The following is a 17,076-nucleotide window of genomic DNA, read 5'->3' as shown; positions in this document are numbered from 1 at the left end:
GAATCTCTTTTTATAAATAAATTTAATAGTCAAAATTTCTGTTGTTTAACGTAAACATCAACAAATCGATGTGGCTAGTTATACTTGGTCCCCCTAGCCATACCCACTATCCGAATGACGGTGTTACTGTTGTACCCGAACTACCCGCCCCCTACCTGCTTGAGTCTTGACACCCCTTGCATCCCTAGGAGTTGAGGTGTGAAGCGCACATTCGTTCAAAGCTATTACATGAAAATTATCATCGACGATAACTAAGAAAAGCAACTGATTATTATTAGGAGAATCTGGTTATTGATAATAAGCAATTAATTTATCACTTGGCACCACCTAGCTTTACCCACTACCCGGGTTTGCACTAATTTGCATCATTGCATGATTGATGGAAATTTACATGAAATTATTAGCAAATACTGATTATTGATGGTAAGCTGCTAATAATCATATGCGATAACTGAGAAAAGCAACAACTTGGTCCATCACGACACTTGCAAGTGAGATCAACAATAATCGTAAGGGTAGAGGGTATAACCCTCGGGGACTTGTGCGGTGAGTAGAGTCACCGAATCGGTGACTATACCTTATGATTGTGGGTGAGTGTTTGAGTTGGAGAGAGGGTGGGAATTCGGTGAGTGTTTACCGAAAATGGGTGAGAGAGAGTGATTGAGAAAATGGTGGGTCCCAACCCCTTTTAACCAATCAAATTTTTTTTATTTTTTAACCTACTCAAACACCCTAGGGTGATTGACTATACCCCTGATTGAGTGCAAAATGGGGAGTGGAATGGAGAGTTGACATGACATAATATTATTAGGTAGGATTTCACTCAAACACCTTAGGGTGATTGACTATACCCTCCACCCTAAGCTACTAGTAGCGATGTACGGCGTACTATAAAAATCGTAATCGTTTCTTGAAAATATAAAAATACTTTAATTGAAATTGATTGCCTAGATTTTTAAAAAATATAAAACATAATAAACTTTGAATGAATGGGTGTTGGCAATTATTTAAACACGTTACAGCTCAAGGTCCCCTCAGTCTGGGCGAATATGAGGATTAAGAGTAAAGGCCAAAAAACTATAATATCATCATTATATATTTTATTTATTTATTCTTTTTTGTTTTTATTGATATAGAAACACGGCGACGAACCACTCCGTCGAACGAGACTGAAATGGCGACGATAGCAGCAGCAGCAGCCAATCTCTCTGCAGCGAGTCGACTCAATACTCGTGGTTTCTTCAAACCTCTATCCTCGATCTTCAACTCTTCTCGTTTCCGGCATTCCTCAACAAATATCCGTGCTTTATCTGCAATCGCCACCGTCGGCACCAAGTCGGTATATATCCACATCTGTGTTATCAATTGTAATCTGACATAAGCGATAAATTAATTTGTTTATTGAATTATGTGCCTCAATTGGAGTCTTTCACTTCAATTGCTGTTTTATTCTGTATTCATTGTTAACATTGAGTTTTTTTAGTGATTTGTTCAATTCAATTTCATTTGTAAGTTAAGTCTATTTGCTGTTGCAGAATGCTTAAGTTAACTTTAGGAACAACTTCTACTAGAATATATATAAAGCCCTTATTTCAGCCTGTTAGGGTTCTTGGTTTTCTGTCTACGGGACTGTTTGTTTATCTCTTAATGGGGCTCTTAATGGTTTAGACCTCTTACTGGTTCAGCACTCAATGGTTCAGACTGTTTGTTTAATTGTTTCATGAGCAGATGTCTGAATGGTTCAAACATTTGCCTCTGAATGGTTAAGCATTATACAGAGTCTGAATGGTTAAGACCTCTCATCTGAATTGGTCAAACATTTGCCTCTGAACGGTTAAGCATTATACAAGCTCGTAATGGTTCAATGGTTCAGACCTCTTACTCGTTCAACACTTAACCATTCTGATGTTGCCAAACAGCCCCTATGTATATTAGTAACATTCAAATTCAACATCTAAATATCTAATTTAACTTGTTATGCAGGGAACCGATTTAAATGAAAATGAAATAAAGGCAAACAGCCAACTACTGGCTTGCCCCATTTGTCATGACATGTTAATATGGAATGGTGATCCAGTTTTCTCAGTGTAAGTTAGTTTAGTTTTATCATCATCATCATCAGTTGTGTCTACATACTAATTTTCTTTATTAATATTCTGGCAGGGATGCTACACCTAAGTCTATCTTAAACTGCACCACCTGTAAAAAGGCTTACACCAGTAATGAAACGCATCTTGACTTAACATTAACTAGTGGCTCCAAGAAATATAGTGAATATGTGCCAGCTTCTTCTGAGCTTTTCAGGTATCTTTTGCAAACTTCCAATCACATGCATATTTAACTGACTGCAAATCTGTCCAATCATTGTGTATGACATAGCATACAGGCAACTCAATACCAATGATCACCTACATATTGTGTATAACGCTCTTACAAAAAATAGTATTTATCCTTATGCCACTATAAAAATCATGCATTTGCTAATACAGGTCACCTGTAGTATCATTCCTGTATGAGAGAGGCTGGCGACAAGCTTTTTCAATATGGGGTGGTTTCCCGGGCCCAGAGAAAGAGGTAATATGTACGGGTCGGTTAAATTACATTTACTTATGTTTTATGAGCTGGCCGATTCGGGTTATGTTTTATCTGTAACGGGTCAAACAGTAATATTTACTTTTGCAATTATTTATTTACAGTTTGAAATGATGAAAGATTATCTTAAGCCAGCCATCGGAGGAAGCATTATTGATGCTAGTTGTGCTAGTGGGCTGTTCTCGAGGCTTTTTGCAAAAAGTGGTCAATTTTCTCTTGTTGTTGCACTTGATTTTTCAGAGTCGATGTTAAAGCAGTGCTATGACTTCATCAAGCAGGAGGATAACATTTCTCAAGAGTATGTAGCTTCGTTCAAATCTTACACTGAAGGTTTATATTGCCAGTTAATTTTCATAAAACTGAGATTAATTTCTGATAACATGATTTTCTAGGAACTTAATCTTGGTTAGAGCTGATATTGCACGACTTCCATTTGCTTCGAATTCTATTGATGCTGTGCATGCTGGTGCAGCTCTTCATTGTTGGCCCTCACCTTCTGCTGGCGTAAGTATTCTGTATATGTGTGTATACTTTATCCCTTTGGACCGTTAGTGATAAAACATAACCTGATAAGTAAAATAATCATACTCATAGTCACAATGTTAGCTGTACCGTGTTTGACAGGTAGCTGAAATAAGTCGAATTCTTCGACCTGGAGGAGTTTTTGTTGCCACCACCTACGTAGTAGACGGCCCTTATTCATTTATACCTTTTTTGTCGCCTTTACGCCAGGTAGGCTTTCGTACACCCCTTTTCATGCCCTATGCAGTTAATGCGGTAAAATATCGGATATCGGTCAAGGACCGATATTTGAAATTTAGGTTATCTCGGTGAGATATCGGTGGGATATCGGTAATTTTAAAATAATGCAGAATTTATATATATAGCAATTTAACAACAATAATTCAGTGATATATCAGTGATATATCGTTTATATCGGTCATATATCGGTTATATCAGTCAAATATCGGTCAATATCGCCGATAATATCGGTACCGATATTTGACACCGATATTTTACTAAGGGACCGAGATGACCGATATCACCGATATTAACTGCATAGTTCATGCCAAAAGGTTATCGGGTTTCTTCAACACTTGCTCAATATATATCTTTAAGAAAAAAGCTAAAAAAGTTCTTGGGTCTGACCTGGCCCGTTTCAAAACACACCAAAAGTAAATGGAGTTGAGTTTAATTGTGTGACCTTTTGATTTTGTAATTTTAGAATATCGGGCAGATATCAGGGAGCCACATTTTCCTATCTGACCGTGAATTAAAAGACCTGTGCTCAACTTGTGGGCTGGTGGATTACACATGCGTTAGAAACAGACGATTTGTTATGATTTCTGCCCGCAAGCCCAACTGAACATGCGTGGTTGAATCTTCGTAATTTGTATTATATCATGCTGTAAATGAATAATTCACCAGGAAATTGATTTATGTAAAATGCAAGAAAACTCACTTGTAAACAACCCGAATTGTTTATTCATGTAATGAAATAACGAAATTAAGCCTGAATAACTTCAAAACCATATATTACAGCCTAAAATGTGGGAGAAGAAATACACCAAAACTGTGTGGTAAAGTTCTCTTTTCTATACAACTGTTTTAAGTGTTTCTATATCTAGTGGCCATATAATATGAAGTATATAATGGGTTCGAGCCACATAAACAGGCATGTCGAACCCGTATGCTCACCATGGGGTCTTCGACATTTAGACCACCATATCTGCGAATGTCAGCTGCCTATGAAGCAACATCTTCTCGTCACTTTCATCGAACGTAACTGAATCGTCATACTCCATCTCCATACTCGTTCTATCATTGTCGTAAATATCATCATTAATCCTGAACCTCTGTTTTCCATCCATGGTGCCTGAGTCCAATGTATCCATCTCAGCTTCAATAAGAGCTTCCATCCGGGCCCGCTCCCTATCTCTCGGGTAGGTTCGATACAGAAACGAGTAAATGAAACAACATAACGCCATTGGAAACCCGATTGATGCATAGAGTGCTTTAGCTAAGGATGTGGCGTTCTCTCGGTCTGTTGCAATACTTTCAGAACCTTTTTCAATAGGTATGTAACCGTAAACATGTTGGGCTAATATCCCGACAATAGGAGGAGCAAATGATGATAAGATTGACTCGAATGAGCGATCTAAAGCATAGATACTTGTTCGTGATTTCTCGGGAACGATTTCTGCAAATATAGGACTATGTGTCCAAACAGATCAGAGTCATGAGTTGATCCGAAAATAGAGGTGACAGTATATAAGAAAACACAATGTGGGTCAAGAAACTTACTTGTTTGTAGCCGCAGCGTTCCACGAAATGAAAAAGCCCATAATAAGCAACACAATAGCATGGGAAACAAAAGTGGATGGATCATCTTTTAGAGCCAGCAAAAGCAACCACCCTAAAGGAATAGCCGATCCCGAGCTGATTTGGGACAAAACAATCCGCCCGGATTTTGGAAACCGCTTCGACAACACGTCGCCTGCACGCCCACCAAACAACCCGCCAAGCGAATTTCCAATCACAAATAAAAAGATCAAGAAAGCAGTATTCTTATGAGAGAAGCCTGTGAGTTCCAACCACATTGGTGCAAACGACAGCGCAGACCATGGAAACGAGCCCATGACACCCTGAGCTACAATAATTTGAAAAGATTGAATCTTTATGACTGACTTGGCTTCCCGCATCAAATCTTTAACATTTGACCATAAAGTTTGACCTATTTCGGGTTCTAAACGTTGCGAGTAAAGTGGGTCGTCAGCAAAAAGGCGAACCAGGATCCCGACAATGACACTAATGATTCCAACAAGATGAAAGGCAACCCGCCACCCAGGAATCCCCATAAATGTGGTGGATGCTATTAGTAATGAAAGAAGACCACCAATTATGGAGCCAAGGTTACTAGTTAGTTGTAGCCACCCGAAAGCCATACCGCGGTTTTCATCACTCGTTGAATCGGCTACTAAAGATTGGATGGCTGGTCCCACTATTGCAAGGCCGATACCATTCAAACCTCTAGATATTGCAACCTGAAAAATTTAGATGGGTCAAAATGATCCATGGATCTATCTATCTGATATGGATTATTATTATTATAATAAGAAAATACCTGAAGAAAGGAAGAAGAGAAAGCAACGAGGAAAGTGGCAGCAGCCCAGAGGAAAGCACCGTAGGCAATGATGTGGGCCCGGTTATGGCGGGCAGAGAGATAGGCAGCGAGAGGGAAGCAGGAGGCCTGAACTATGGATCGGAAAAGGGTTAAAGAGCCCAACCGGGTCGGGTCAGCGTGGAGCTCTTCCCCGACCTCCTTGTAAACACCGGGTAAGAGCGATTCGTCGGCTCTTTCCATTATTCCGGCTAGATTTATCAGTATCAGCGTCAGCGTCTCCCCCCTCATTGCTTCTTTTCGTTTTTGTGATCGTTGAATTAAACCCACCAATTGCATTTATATAACAAAAAAAACGGAGAATGGAAAGAGTCAATGGATTGGGCAGTCAGTCTTTGTAGAAACATTGACCACAAGAATACGTAATGACTTTTTTTAATACATGAAAATTTCCAACTTTGTTTCAGAAATAATATATTATTATTATGTTTTTTTTTCAACAACAAAATTCGACATATGCTTCGTCTTTTGTTTTCTATTTCTAGTTAGTTTGTCTTGATATGATTCTTACTTCGATTCTTATGTTAATAAATTTGTTTTTTTCAGTTGTTTTCTTTACGCTTAAAATCAATCTTAAAAAATAATTCTACTTATGGTAACATGATCAATTCCGACTGTCATTTTCTTGGAAATAATCACTCCTAATCAAATGCAAAAAAGAACAACTAATAAGGGTCACAGTATCCTGAGTAATAGTTGATCTTATAACGTTATGATGAAACCTAAACTAGTGTTGACAGGGGCGGAGGTATATTGTTATTAAAGGTAGTACGGTGGCTTAATCCCGTTTTTGTAGTGTAATTTTTTTTTTCAGTTTTATACAAAGGATACCTCTGAACAAATACGAGGATACCCTTGTAAAAAAAATAGGATACTTGAATTTATTAAAATCTTAAGTTTTTATAAGCTCAAACATTTTATAACCCAAACTTGGATAATTAATAAGCCCAAATGATAAAGTTAGTCCAAATTAAGAATAGTTTGATCGAAAGGAGGCCCAAATTAGCCCAAGCCCCAAAGTCCAAAACAATAAAATACTCAAGTTTAGATTAAGGCGACAATTAGATTTTGGAAATGGATGGTTGCTGGATTGCTGGAGACGAGTTGCAAGTTGTCGATATCGCCCCTGCTGCAAGTCTGATCGATGTTGACCTACGTTGACCCGTGTTTGACCTTGATGATTTGTGAGTGTTTCTTGTCCTTTAATTTCTTGTGTTGTTGTTATTGATTATGTAGAATTGTAGTTTCTATTTTTGTTAGGGTTTAAGTGTTTAGTTAAGTTAAATTGTACAAAAACTTATATTTTTCTAGTTTTCTTGTTAACACGAAGAGAACAAATCTATTAGGTATTTGTTTTACTTTATTTATTATCGTGTTTTTTTATTATTGTATCTTGCACGGTAAAAAAAATTGGGGATACTTCTGAATTAGTGGGCTAGCTCCGCCACTGAGTGTTGATTTGGTTTATCTTACTTGTTTATTGACCTTGTAAGCTATCATGGGCTGCCCTGAGGGTGGGCGGGTAGGACCACCAACCTTTTTTTTTTTATATATATATAGGGTATGTTTGGCAAAAGTAGCTGGTGGCTGATGGCTGAAAGCTGGTAGCTATTAGTTGTAGTTTTTTAGATATATTTGGTGTTTGTCAGAGTAGCTGGAGTTTTTAATAAAATGTATAAAATACCCAAAATGGACATAACTAAAAATTTAAAAAGCTTGTGCATTAAAAAGTTCATTATCTTTAGAGGTTAAAATAGTCATTTTTTTCCCTAAAAGCTTGTAGCTCCTTCTAAACGCTACTAGTAAGAGCGTTCAACCAAAAGCTTCAAACTCCTAACCTAAAAGCTTCAAGCTCCTTCAACCAAACAACATTTTTTATTGAATATGAGCTTTTTCTTAAAAGCTTAAAGCTAGAAGCTTCTAAAAGATTCATGCCAAACATACCCCATAGTGTGAGATTCAATGGAGAACGCTAAAAAAGTAGGGAACCGGTAGTATATTTAACATGTTAAATATATCTTAAAAACTTAATTTAAAATTATAAAAAATTGAAAATTTTGCATATAAAGATGTGTAGAAGTCATTCAAATATATAAAAAAAATCATTTTTGTAAAAAAAAAATCTATTTTTATTGTTTTTTAATTTTCTTATTAAAAAGGCTTCTACATTTATTTATATGTAAACGCTCCCAAAAAAAATTAAAAAATATTGACTTTTTACATGTTAAATGTATGGTTCCCCGTTTTACTCACTTTTTTAGCATTCCCTATTGAACCCTAATATATAGAATGCTAGGGCTGTCTTTTTTAACCGAAACCCGAAACCCAAACCGAAACCGAAGTCACCCGAACCCGAAGTAGACAAAACCCGAAGAACTAGTAACCGAATAAGTGTAAACCCGAACCCGAATATAGTTCTATGGATTGGTTAACGGGTTGAATAAAGGGTAAACGGTTTAACCCGAAAAACCCGAAATAACTTTAAAACAATTAGCATATTTTCTACATATAGTCATATCTTTTAAAAGGAACTAATAATCCTTTCCTATTCCATGATGCGACCAACCGTGAAAAGTGAAGAAGAATATCAAACTTATTCTAATGGCTTTTTTTATTGATACGTTTTGGTTTTAACAATTGGTTGATACAATTTGGGATTGTGGTTTTGTTTTATTTCATAATTAACTTTTAAACTATTCTTGATAGCTTTTTAGTTCCAATCATTTAAGAAAAGCTTGTTTAATAACTATATAGTTTTATTCGAAATGATGATTGAAAAAGTAAATATAATATATAATGTATGGAATTAAACATGTTACAATTAATAATTTGTTTCTAATTAAAAGACAGGATGCATTTACAATTTATAATCTGTATTAAATTACTATAGAAGAGTTGATTTATAAAATTGTTTTTGTAGTGTTCGCTAATAACTAATATTGATATTTTAAATTTTAGAAGGTTGTATTTATTTGTTAACCTCGTTTATTTTCTAACCCAAAACCCGATCTAACCCAACCCGTTCTAACCCAAACCATTTAACCCGAACACCGAAGAAACCAAACCTAGAAAGGTTTGGTTATCGGGTTAAATATTTAGTTTTGAAAACCCGAAAAACCCGAACCGAAAAACCCGAAACCCGATTAAAAAACCCGAAGAACACCCCTATAGAATGCCCATTTAAAACATAAGTTATATGTTTGGCCAGTCTTAAAATTTATCCCTTAGTTCATTAAGTTTAGCCGAATACCCATTTAATTTTCAAAATAACTAAATAATAAAATAATAATAAATGTTTCATTAAGCGGCAATTGCAAACATTAAACGATGCAAGGCAAAAGGCACCACTGTTCTGAAGTCTAATTGCGTCCTTGTTCGTCTGCCAGTCACCACCACGTAACTCTGACTCGCAACTCGAAAGGGCCAAGGCTCTGCGGCTCCGAAGAGATCACTAATCAGCTATGTAGTATGATTATTTGGCCTTATTTATCGATTATTTGGGTATCATTTGTTAGAATTAGGTGAATGTTAATTGTTAGAACTTAGAAACTTTGTTAGAAACCGGGGGTTTTGTACCCTTGTTGATTCAATTAGACTTTGTTAGAAATTGGGGGTTTTGTTGATTAAATTAGACTTGTTAGAATTTGTTAACTGACAAATTGTTAGTCTTGTTAATTGTTACTTGTTGGCTTGTTAATTTTCAGAAATAATAGCTCCTAAATGAGCATTCGGATGTCAAACATGTAAAAACAGAAAATAAATCATCAGTTAGCTATTAGCCTATTACGGTATGGTATTCACTCATTCGAATAATTTGATTTTGGTGTTCTGGTAATTGCATTGTTTATTGCTATGACTTTAATCATTGTTTTAAAAAATTAGTTTACATAACATATTTTGTTAAAACCTAAAGGGCATGTATTTCCAGACTCAGACAGAACACCTGAATTTTTAGGACCGACCTTATACATTATTTTGCTCCATACTTGTAGTCAACTGGTGAGTCATTGGTACATTTTGTTTGGGATTTTACACTCCATTCGAGACATTTTTTATATACAAGTCTATAACTTTACTTTAGTAACAAGTTTAGAATGAAGATGACGTTTTACCTTTCTTTTTTTTTGAATGGCCAACTAAATCATCGGATAAGCATCCTGGGATGCCATTAATCGAGCAAATGCATCCCCTCCTCCATAACGATCAGAGTTAGATGCATACCCGAGCCACCAAGCCACCAGTTCCGGAGAAAACCCGCCGCCCGAAGGCCCACTACGGTAAAACCTGGTTCGGCTCGGTTTCAAACTGGCGACCTACAAAGAGGCCTAGTTCTAAACTTCATTGCCACCACCAATGTCCTTTAAAGTGATGCTAGTGGGAGTCGAACTTGGGACCTTAAGGAAAGAAACCAAATGACTAACCATTAGACCAACTTGTCAGCACGACGTTTTACCTTTCTAATTTAAATTATTAATAGAAGACCAGGCAGGCAGTTGTCAATTTCTCATTATTGATCGTAGAAAGTAGATTAAATTTAATGATCCATTTAAGAAGTGAGGCCCATTAGAATACTCTTTATCAGTCCTCTTGGCAATATGGCCCATCCAAATTTCTTTGTTAAATGGCTTCCATAATTCTATTTTTCTTTTAGTGTAAGAAGTAAAATCAAAAGTATGACATTTTGTAAGTTAATTTCTAATTCTAATTGTCTTTTAGTGTAAGAAGTAAATCAAAAGTATGACATTGTAAGTTCAGAAAATATAGAACTGAGAAAACAATATTTCCGGAGTAAAGACATTCACTTTTTACCAAGACATGTTTTGTGGGTAAATTGGTAATAAAATTTACACGCCACTTTTATAAAAGTTTAGCCCTAAAGTACTCAGTCCCTCTCTTCTACACACTCTTTTATTTTTTCTTTTTAATCGGCAACTAGTCTAAGATCCCGCGAGTTTCGCGGGTGGACCAACACACAAATATATAAGTTAAAATCGTTGAAATAATACTTTTAAAACAAACCATCACCATGTGATCATGAACCCATATTTGTTAAGATTTGTTTTGACACGGAACAAACTAATACATTTAAAAAAAATGACCCATTTAGTTATCACCCGGAAATTTTTCGGGTAGAAAAATTTAATTTAGAACAAATAAAAGTATAAACATAACATTTTTAACCTCTAAAGTATCATCTTTTCCTTTTCTCTACCATAAATTTTTAATTCGGTTTGTTGAACTTTTTCTTGTTGTAAACTTGACATCACTATTATACTGTTTCCACTACACCAGTACTTGCTATTGAATTCAATGCAGTAAGTAGTTTCAAAACATTCAAAAATCTGTATCATTTTGAGGCACTATTTACTTAACATTTTGACTAAAAACCCACAAAATCACTTAAATCTATAATGGATCTTGAGAAACGAAAAACGTACCAGACATGCCAGTGTTGAGGCAACCAGAGATGATCTCCATAGAACGTGACTTGGGTTATATAAATCTTGAATAAAAATAAATACATATCGTATTTATTATTTTGTTTATTAGTAATTACATATTGAAGTCTCAAACAAATTAAAAAAAAAACTGATTATTTTAACAAAACAGGTTTTGATTAAAATGAGTATGGGTCGAAACGGGTCATTGTCACTGAAGAAACAATATTCATTTTCAAACCAGTAGGGAAATCAATTTCCATTATCTTTTAAGTACCAGATTCATACACACTTGTTAGTGGCCCATTCAGCCTATTGATAATTATCATAATAGATTTAAAGCTTGATAGTTGTTACTTATATCAAAAACAATTTAAATTAAATATGAATTTTAAAAACTTAAGGTCATTAGAGTTATAAACTTTTCATAAACTTAATCACGGGTTATGAACGTGTAATAAAATTTATAATAAGGTTATGTAGCCTACCGCTTTTGAGTATCCACAAGAGAATACAATTGTTTGACCGTACTCAGTTCTTGTCGCAACTTACTAAAATGGCTTTCTTTTTAATTCTAAGCTTCTTGAGTTACCATTTGTTGGTCTTTGAGATTGATCCACTTGGGAACCTATCTTAATACAAATGCCAAATGAAAAAAGTAACATTTCATCTCAAATGAACACAGATATATAGCACACAAATTTTGTTTTTACAGTAAATGTAACTGAAAAAAGACAACTATAAAAAGGGACACTCAGTGTTTTTTTTTTATAAATTTATACACAAGCCCGCGTTGCGGCGCACTCAACCAAAACATTCTTGTTGTGATAACATGTACATTTTACAACACAACTCAGAACACGATCACGTTAAACCAAATCATTCTATGCGACGGGCATTTGATCGGTACTAATTTGGTTCGTCATGGTATCTATACTCTTAAATTTAATTGCAGAGAGACTTGCTCACAACTCACAACTTTTGTAAGCGAAACAAAGAACTCCAACCTGCTGCAAACTCGAAGTATGTTCACACTGAAAAGTTCAAAAACCTCATCAAAACACACAAAACAACCATGAAACCACTCTTACCGAACACTAACACTTAACTTTAGTAACTAAATCGGTAAAATACGTGAGCATATGGTCAGCTAATCTTAAATTTATCCCAAACATGATTTGTTTATCCCCAATCATGATTTGCTAAATAATTCATGATCCCAAACATGATTTGTTTATCCCTTATCATGATTTGCTAAATAATTCAAGATTAAGAAGAAAAGTGAAAAAAGTCTTCTTTTTTGACAAAATGGCTAATTCCATCTCAAATCAAAATTTTAACCAGAGAGATTAATTATGAGTGAACTTACAGTCGGTTTCAAGTGTGAAGTCACAACGTTCATTAAGAATGGGTATTGAGGCCATGATTGTGTTAAGCGATCAAATAGGATGCCAGCCATCCTTTACCCGCAGACTCGTCGCCTGAGTAAGGAAGCAAAAATTGTTTAAAAAAATGTGGTCTTAATCAAATCTAACGCTTTTTGTATGCTTGATTACTTCATAAATGTAAAAAATACATATTTTCTAAAAAAAAAATTACATATGGCAAATATGGTTGTATTCTTATAGCAAAATATGGTATGGGCTTATAGGGATTTTCTATGGAGACGTGTCCTCGACAACCTGGCAGTTCTCCGGTCTCAGCTTTTGGGGCGGGGGTGCTTGATCGTTGAGCATTCCTTTTCCTCTGATGATTAAAAAACAACCATTAAAGTGTCGATACCTGCAAATAAATTTGCTATAAAAGTTAGAACCCTAAAATGTACCCGCCACATCCTATCTACACATCAAACATCAACAAAAATAGCTTTCAATAAGCAAATTATTTAAAAATCAATCTATCAATCAATAAGAAATTAAAAAGGTGAAAACTTGAACCTTGAACAGGATACCATCAAGTAGTTCCTAAACATAGGGTAAAAGCCAATCGAACTACCCAGCTAGCTAGCTTACTGGTGCGTATCCTCAACCAAATATTGAAGATCAATACAACATATATCAGAAGTGGATCTAAATTTCAGATTCTTAAACTGGTCAGATTCTTAAACTGGTCGGAAAAAAAAAACAAAACCAAACATGGAAAACATACTGAATCAAGAGTCATATTAAAACTCGATTTTGCCTAAACAAAAAGCTGTTGAAAGATTGAGAGAGGGTCATGTCGTCGTAAGAACCCATACTTAGACCCTCATCGTTCTCAGATTATTCGCCTACATGCTAAAAATGTGAAAGAATGATAAATAAATAACAGATTATAAGATTTAGAGAATTTGCAACCCCTTGTGCTTGAGCTCCTGTACCAGCTTTGTTGCTTTTGTATAACCATTTGGACTTCCGCACAACCCGAAAGTAGCTAAAGAAAATAAAACAAAAATGGGGGGATTATAGACATACCATACTATAAGTAACATGGGGGGATTATAGGCATACCATACTATAAGTAACAACATCTGGCACAAGACCGTCATGTTTCATGTGACGAAAGAGTTCAAATCTTTTCTCGATTTTGCCGTTTCTATTTAAACAGCCGAGAACCGAATTGCAAACAGACGGGTTAACCTTATTTAACCTATCTTCGATGCCATTGTATATTTCGAGTGCCTTTTTAGGATGGAGATTTTTCCCCATGAGATTTATGTAACTACTATAAGACGTAAAGTTTAGCTCTCCATGTTGTTGCATCCATTCAAAGACCTGCGGTGTTTCCAAAAACAATACCAAAAGAAATCTTTAGTTTATGTAAAAAGTAAAGAACACACCCTTTGACTTTTGGAGTCAACTTATAAACTGTCAAACCCAATACAAACGATTGACTTTGAAACTATAATAGATGTGTTATGCATTCGTCATGAACAGATTATAACTATGCAAACATAATAAGTAAGTTCGTCAAATTTCAAAGAACCTGAGAAAGATCCTTGAATCTATTTTGCTTGCCTAATTGACGCATAACAATATTGAAATCCTGCACTTGCAGCATGTCTCCTGACCTGTACTCATTCTCAAATCAAAACTAAAATAAGTTCTATTAAACCCTTGTTAAATTTATATTCAAAGATTGAGTTTTTAATCAGACCCATGTTAATACATAAACTTACATAGGCATAGTCACAATCAAATTTGGATGGCAAAGAACCTTTTGCTTGATAACCAAAAAAATGGAAAACAAACTTACACCATGAAGAAAAGGTTGTTCATGGCTCATATAATCCTACCTGTCGCTTGCTTATTCTGCCTCCAGAAGTTCAGCAAGAAGCTTCTCTTGTTTCAATCTGAGACCATCGAATATGCTGTTAGAATCAAATAATACCTGTGAAATAAGCATATCATGGAACCTTCCACAATGTTATGAGAGAGTACCGTGTACCTGTGACAACTTGGCTGAGGCGTCAGATTCAGGATACAGGAGAAGCTGCAACATGGTGAAATACATATACATATCATCTTACATGAGCACTATTAATACACAAAAGTTATCTACCTCGAAAAAAATTCCCATGTGCAGAGATAAAATGTAACGGACCTTCCAATGCCATAAGACATGCCTTCCAACCCGAATCCCTAATTCGTAGATTTTGACTGGCTCCCTCATTATCTCTCATTTGTAGCGATTCCTATTCCTGCAATCGGAATCAATGTGAATATACCCGATTAACTGTTACATATATTATGACATGAACACCTAGGTAACAATCACATCATATACTTTCTTGCTCTAGCATGAAAGGAATCAATGTCAAAACCTTATTAGACACACACATGAATGATAATCTATTTTATCAAGCACCACAAATACTTAATTTGATTGTTCAATAACATCCACTTTCCTAAATATATCAATGTCAAACTTTGTGAGATTAACAAAAATCATCAACAAATTTCAATATCAGGCCAAAATCAAGTCAAGAAACTTCATTGTAGGCAAACCAATTATAGTTTTAGACATCCAAACAAAAACACAAAAAACAATTAAAATCAGTTAGTGGTGAATCAAAACATAAAAGGTACAGGAACATTACATATTTCTTCTTCCGGCGGTCAAGATATCAATGGAGGGAAGCAGCGTTTTTTAGTCCCCGTGTCACCATTGATTTGCTTTGAACATAAACCTAAACTACATGTTGAACCACAAACCCTAAATAAGCACACACAGATCTGGTTCAGTAAACACAAGAACCAAAATAAAAAATCAAAACCGACCATAATGATTTTACATTAGATAGTAGAAGCCCTGTATATATCAATGGTACCTTTCTTCCTGAATTTAGGCTTTGAAGAAAAGAGGATGGAGATAAACATACATTGTGAAATTGAGTGGAAAACAAAGGGCCAAACTTCAATCTTCGATCTTCAACAAAGAACAATAGATTCTTGGGTTTGAAGAAAAAAAAGAGATTTGTGGAGTGGAATGGAAGAGAAGTGGCATGTTCTGATTGTAGGAGTCAATTGTCTGGTTCAGATTTAGGATGAGAGATAGACGGCTAGAGATTAGATGAGAGGTCGACTTGTAGAAATTTAGGGTTTGTGCAAGAAGGAAAGTTTCAGATCGAAGAGTGTCATGGTGGAAAGAGGTATGCGGCCATGGTTGAATTTAAGGTTTTGGAAAGGGAAAGGGAAAATGAAAATTGATAAAAGGAAAATGGAAAAGAGAACGGTTATGGCAAAGCAAAATTTTGAGCGCCATTTTCCAAAGCCAGCAGCGTTAGGAGATGACGGGTGGCAGTAAGTGTTTTAAGTGGATGACATGTAGCATGAGATTGTTTTGTTTTATTAGATGTTATAGATGGTTTTAAATATAGACTCCCTAATGGGTAACTCACTAACTAGGTATAGTTATTAAGTAATTAGGTTAACTTTCTAATTTAAATGGGCTATTGGCGGCTTAATGGGTATAGTTAGCTTTTAACTTTATTGGGTTTAAAAAGACATCATTTGAGAATTTAATCATTTTATTATCTTTTTTTAATCCTTGTTAACACTATGAAAGAATACAGCTTATGATAGTACTTAGATGGGACTTCCACTGCAGCGTGCAGTGGTTGTTTCCATCTCGGTGAAGGCTTGGCCCGGGGTTTTACCTGGGTTCGAGTCTGAGGAGGGGCGCAGTTTTACCTATTCTATGGGGTTTCTTCGCATCAGGGGTGTGCTACGCTTTCTAGCGGTGGTCGAGTAGTCGACCTTTGGATATAGCTTCGAAAGGGTGAGTTTACACGTGGAAAGTACTTAGCCGTTAAAAAAAAGATATTACTTAGATATAGATGACCCATTTTAACTCTTTGATGACTTTTTTTTATGACTTTCAGCTACAACCAATTCTGACGCAATGTTTGAATATACGTGCCCCAATGATAGCTAATCCAATACATAATTTAGAATCCAAGACAACACAACAAAATTCCACCTATCTAGGGTGTTCATGAGCCGATCCGATCCGATCGAGGGTCTGCTCATGCTCGGATTGAATTACAACCGATCCGATCCAAGCGGATCAAATTTGCAAAACCGAGCACAAAAGTGATGCTCATGCTCGGATTGAATTTGAATCGATCGGCTCGGTTTCGCTCGGTTTTTATCAAATCCTAAAAAAAATCAAGCGGATCGTTTTCGCTCGATTGAATGATAAGGCTTCTTTCAACAAAAACAAATTCTAACTTAATTAAAAGATGTCCAACACTTTACTAACAAAAGCAATACATAACTCAAATCATGATTCTAAAAATGTTCTTAACAATATCAAGAAGCATAAAATAAAGTGTGACTGCGGCGATATGAATATGATACGAGTAAAATTGTTTTAGGAATAAGA

General features: G+C 35.6%; 2 protein-coding genes and 1 long non-coding RNA gene across 3 annotated transcripts; 1 reads left to right on the top strand and 2 right to left on the bottom strand.

Moving 5' to 3' along the window:
- The first annotated feature begins 953 nt into the window (after nucleotides 1-953).
- LOC110941089 (uncharacterized methyltransferase At1g78140, chloroplastic) lies at nucleotides 954-4,113 on the top strand. Its single transcript, XM_022182704.2, has 9 exons — nucleotides 954-1,062; nucleotides 1,137-1,339; nucleotides 1,984-2,087; nucleotides 2,164-2,304; nucleotides 2,490-2,574; nucleotides 2,697-2,890; nucleotides 2,985-3,096; nucleotides 3,217-3,324; nucleotides 3,818-4,113. Exons 1-9 carry the CDS (start codon nucleotides 990-992, stop codon nucleotides 3,956-3,958), a joined length of 1,161 nt encoding a protein of 386 aa, XP_022038396.2. The 5' UTR covers nucleotides 954-989; the 3' UTR covers nucleotides 3,959-4,113.
- LOC110941088 lies at nucleotides 4,058-6,075 on the bottom strand. The gene is made up of 3 exons (XM_022182703.2): nucleotides 5,717-6,075; nucleotides 4,897-5,636; nucleotides 4,058-4,806 (listed from the first exon to the last, which is right to left on the bottom strand). Exons 1-3 carry the CDS (start codon nucleotides 6,050-6,052, stop codon nucleotides 4,308-4,310), a joined length of 1,575 nt encoding a protein of 524 aa, XP_022038395.1. The 5' UTR covers nucleotides 6,053-6,075; the 3' UTR covers nucleotides 4,058-4,307.
- A 6,504-nt stretch (nucleotides 6,076-12,579) lies between these two features.
- On the bottom strand, nucleotides 12,580-14,515 carry LOC118492224. Its single transcript, XR_004892629.1, has 3 exons — nucleotides 14,176-14,515; nucleotides 12,894-13,964; nucleotides 12,580-12,692 (listed from the first exon to the last, which is right to left on the bottom strand). It is a non-coding gene; the product is annotated as an uncharacterized LOC118492224 (long non-coding RNA).
- Nucleotides 14,516-17,076: the final 2,561 nt, after the last annotated feature.

The sequence above is a fragment of the Helianthus annuus genome, chromosome 5, assembly GCF_002127325.2.
Source record: "Helianthus annuus cultivar XRQ/B chromosome 5, HanXRQr2.0-SUNRISE, whole genome shotgun sequence".
Classification (NCBI taxonomy): Eukaryota; Viridiplantae; Streptophyta; class Magnoliopsida; order Asterales; family Asteraceae; genus Helianthus; species Helianthus annuus.
This window is presented reverse-complemented; position numbering and strand designations above follow the sequence as displayed.

Excerpts from the sequence above, each read along its gene's own strand:
- LOC110941089 (XM_022182704.2), top strand. The coding sequence starts at position 990 with ATGGGTGTTGGCAATTATTTAAACACGTTACAGCTCAAGGTCCCCTCA. Across the intron at positions 2,305-2,489 it reads GCTTCTTCTGAGCTTTTCAG|GTCACCTGTAGTATCATTCC; the intron begins GTATCTTTTGCA and ends TTGCTAATACAG. Across the intron at positions 3,097-3,216 it reads GGCCCTCACCTTCTGCTGGC|GTAGCTGAAATAAGTCGAAT; the intron begins GTAAGTATTCTG and ends CGTGTTTGACAG.
- LOC110941088 (XM_022182703.2), bottom strand. The coding sequence starts at position 6,052 with ATGCAATTGGTGGGTTTAATTCAACGATCACAAAAACGAAAAGAAGCA. Across the intron at positions 5,637-5,716 it reads TCTCTTCTTCCTTTCTTCAG|GTTGCAATATCTAGAGGTTT; the intron begins GTATTTTCTTAT and ends TAAATTTTTCAG. Across the intron at positions 4,807-4,896 it reads AACGCTGCGGCTACAAACAA|TCCTATATTTGCAGAAATCG; the intron begins GTAAGTTTCTTG and ends TTGGACACATAG.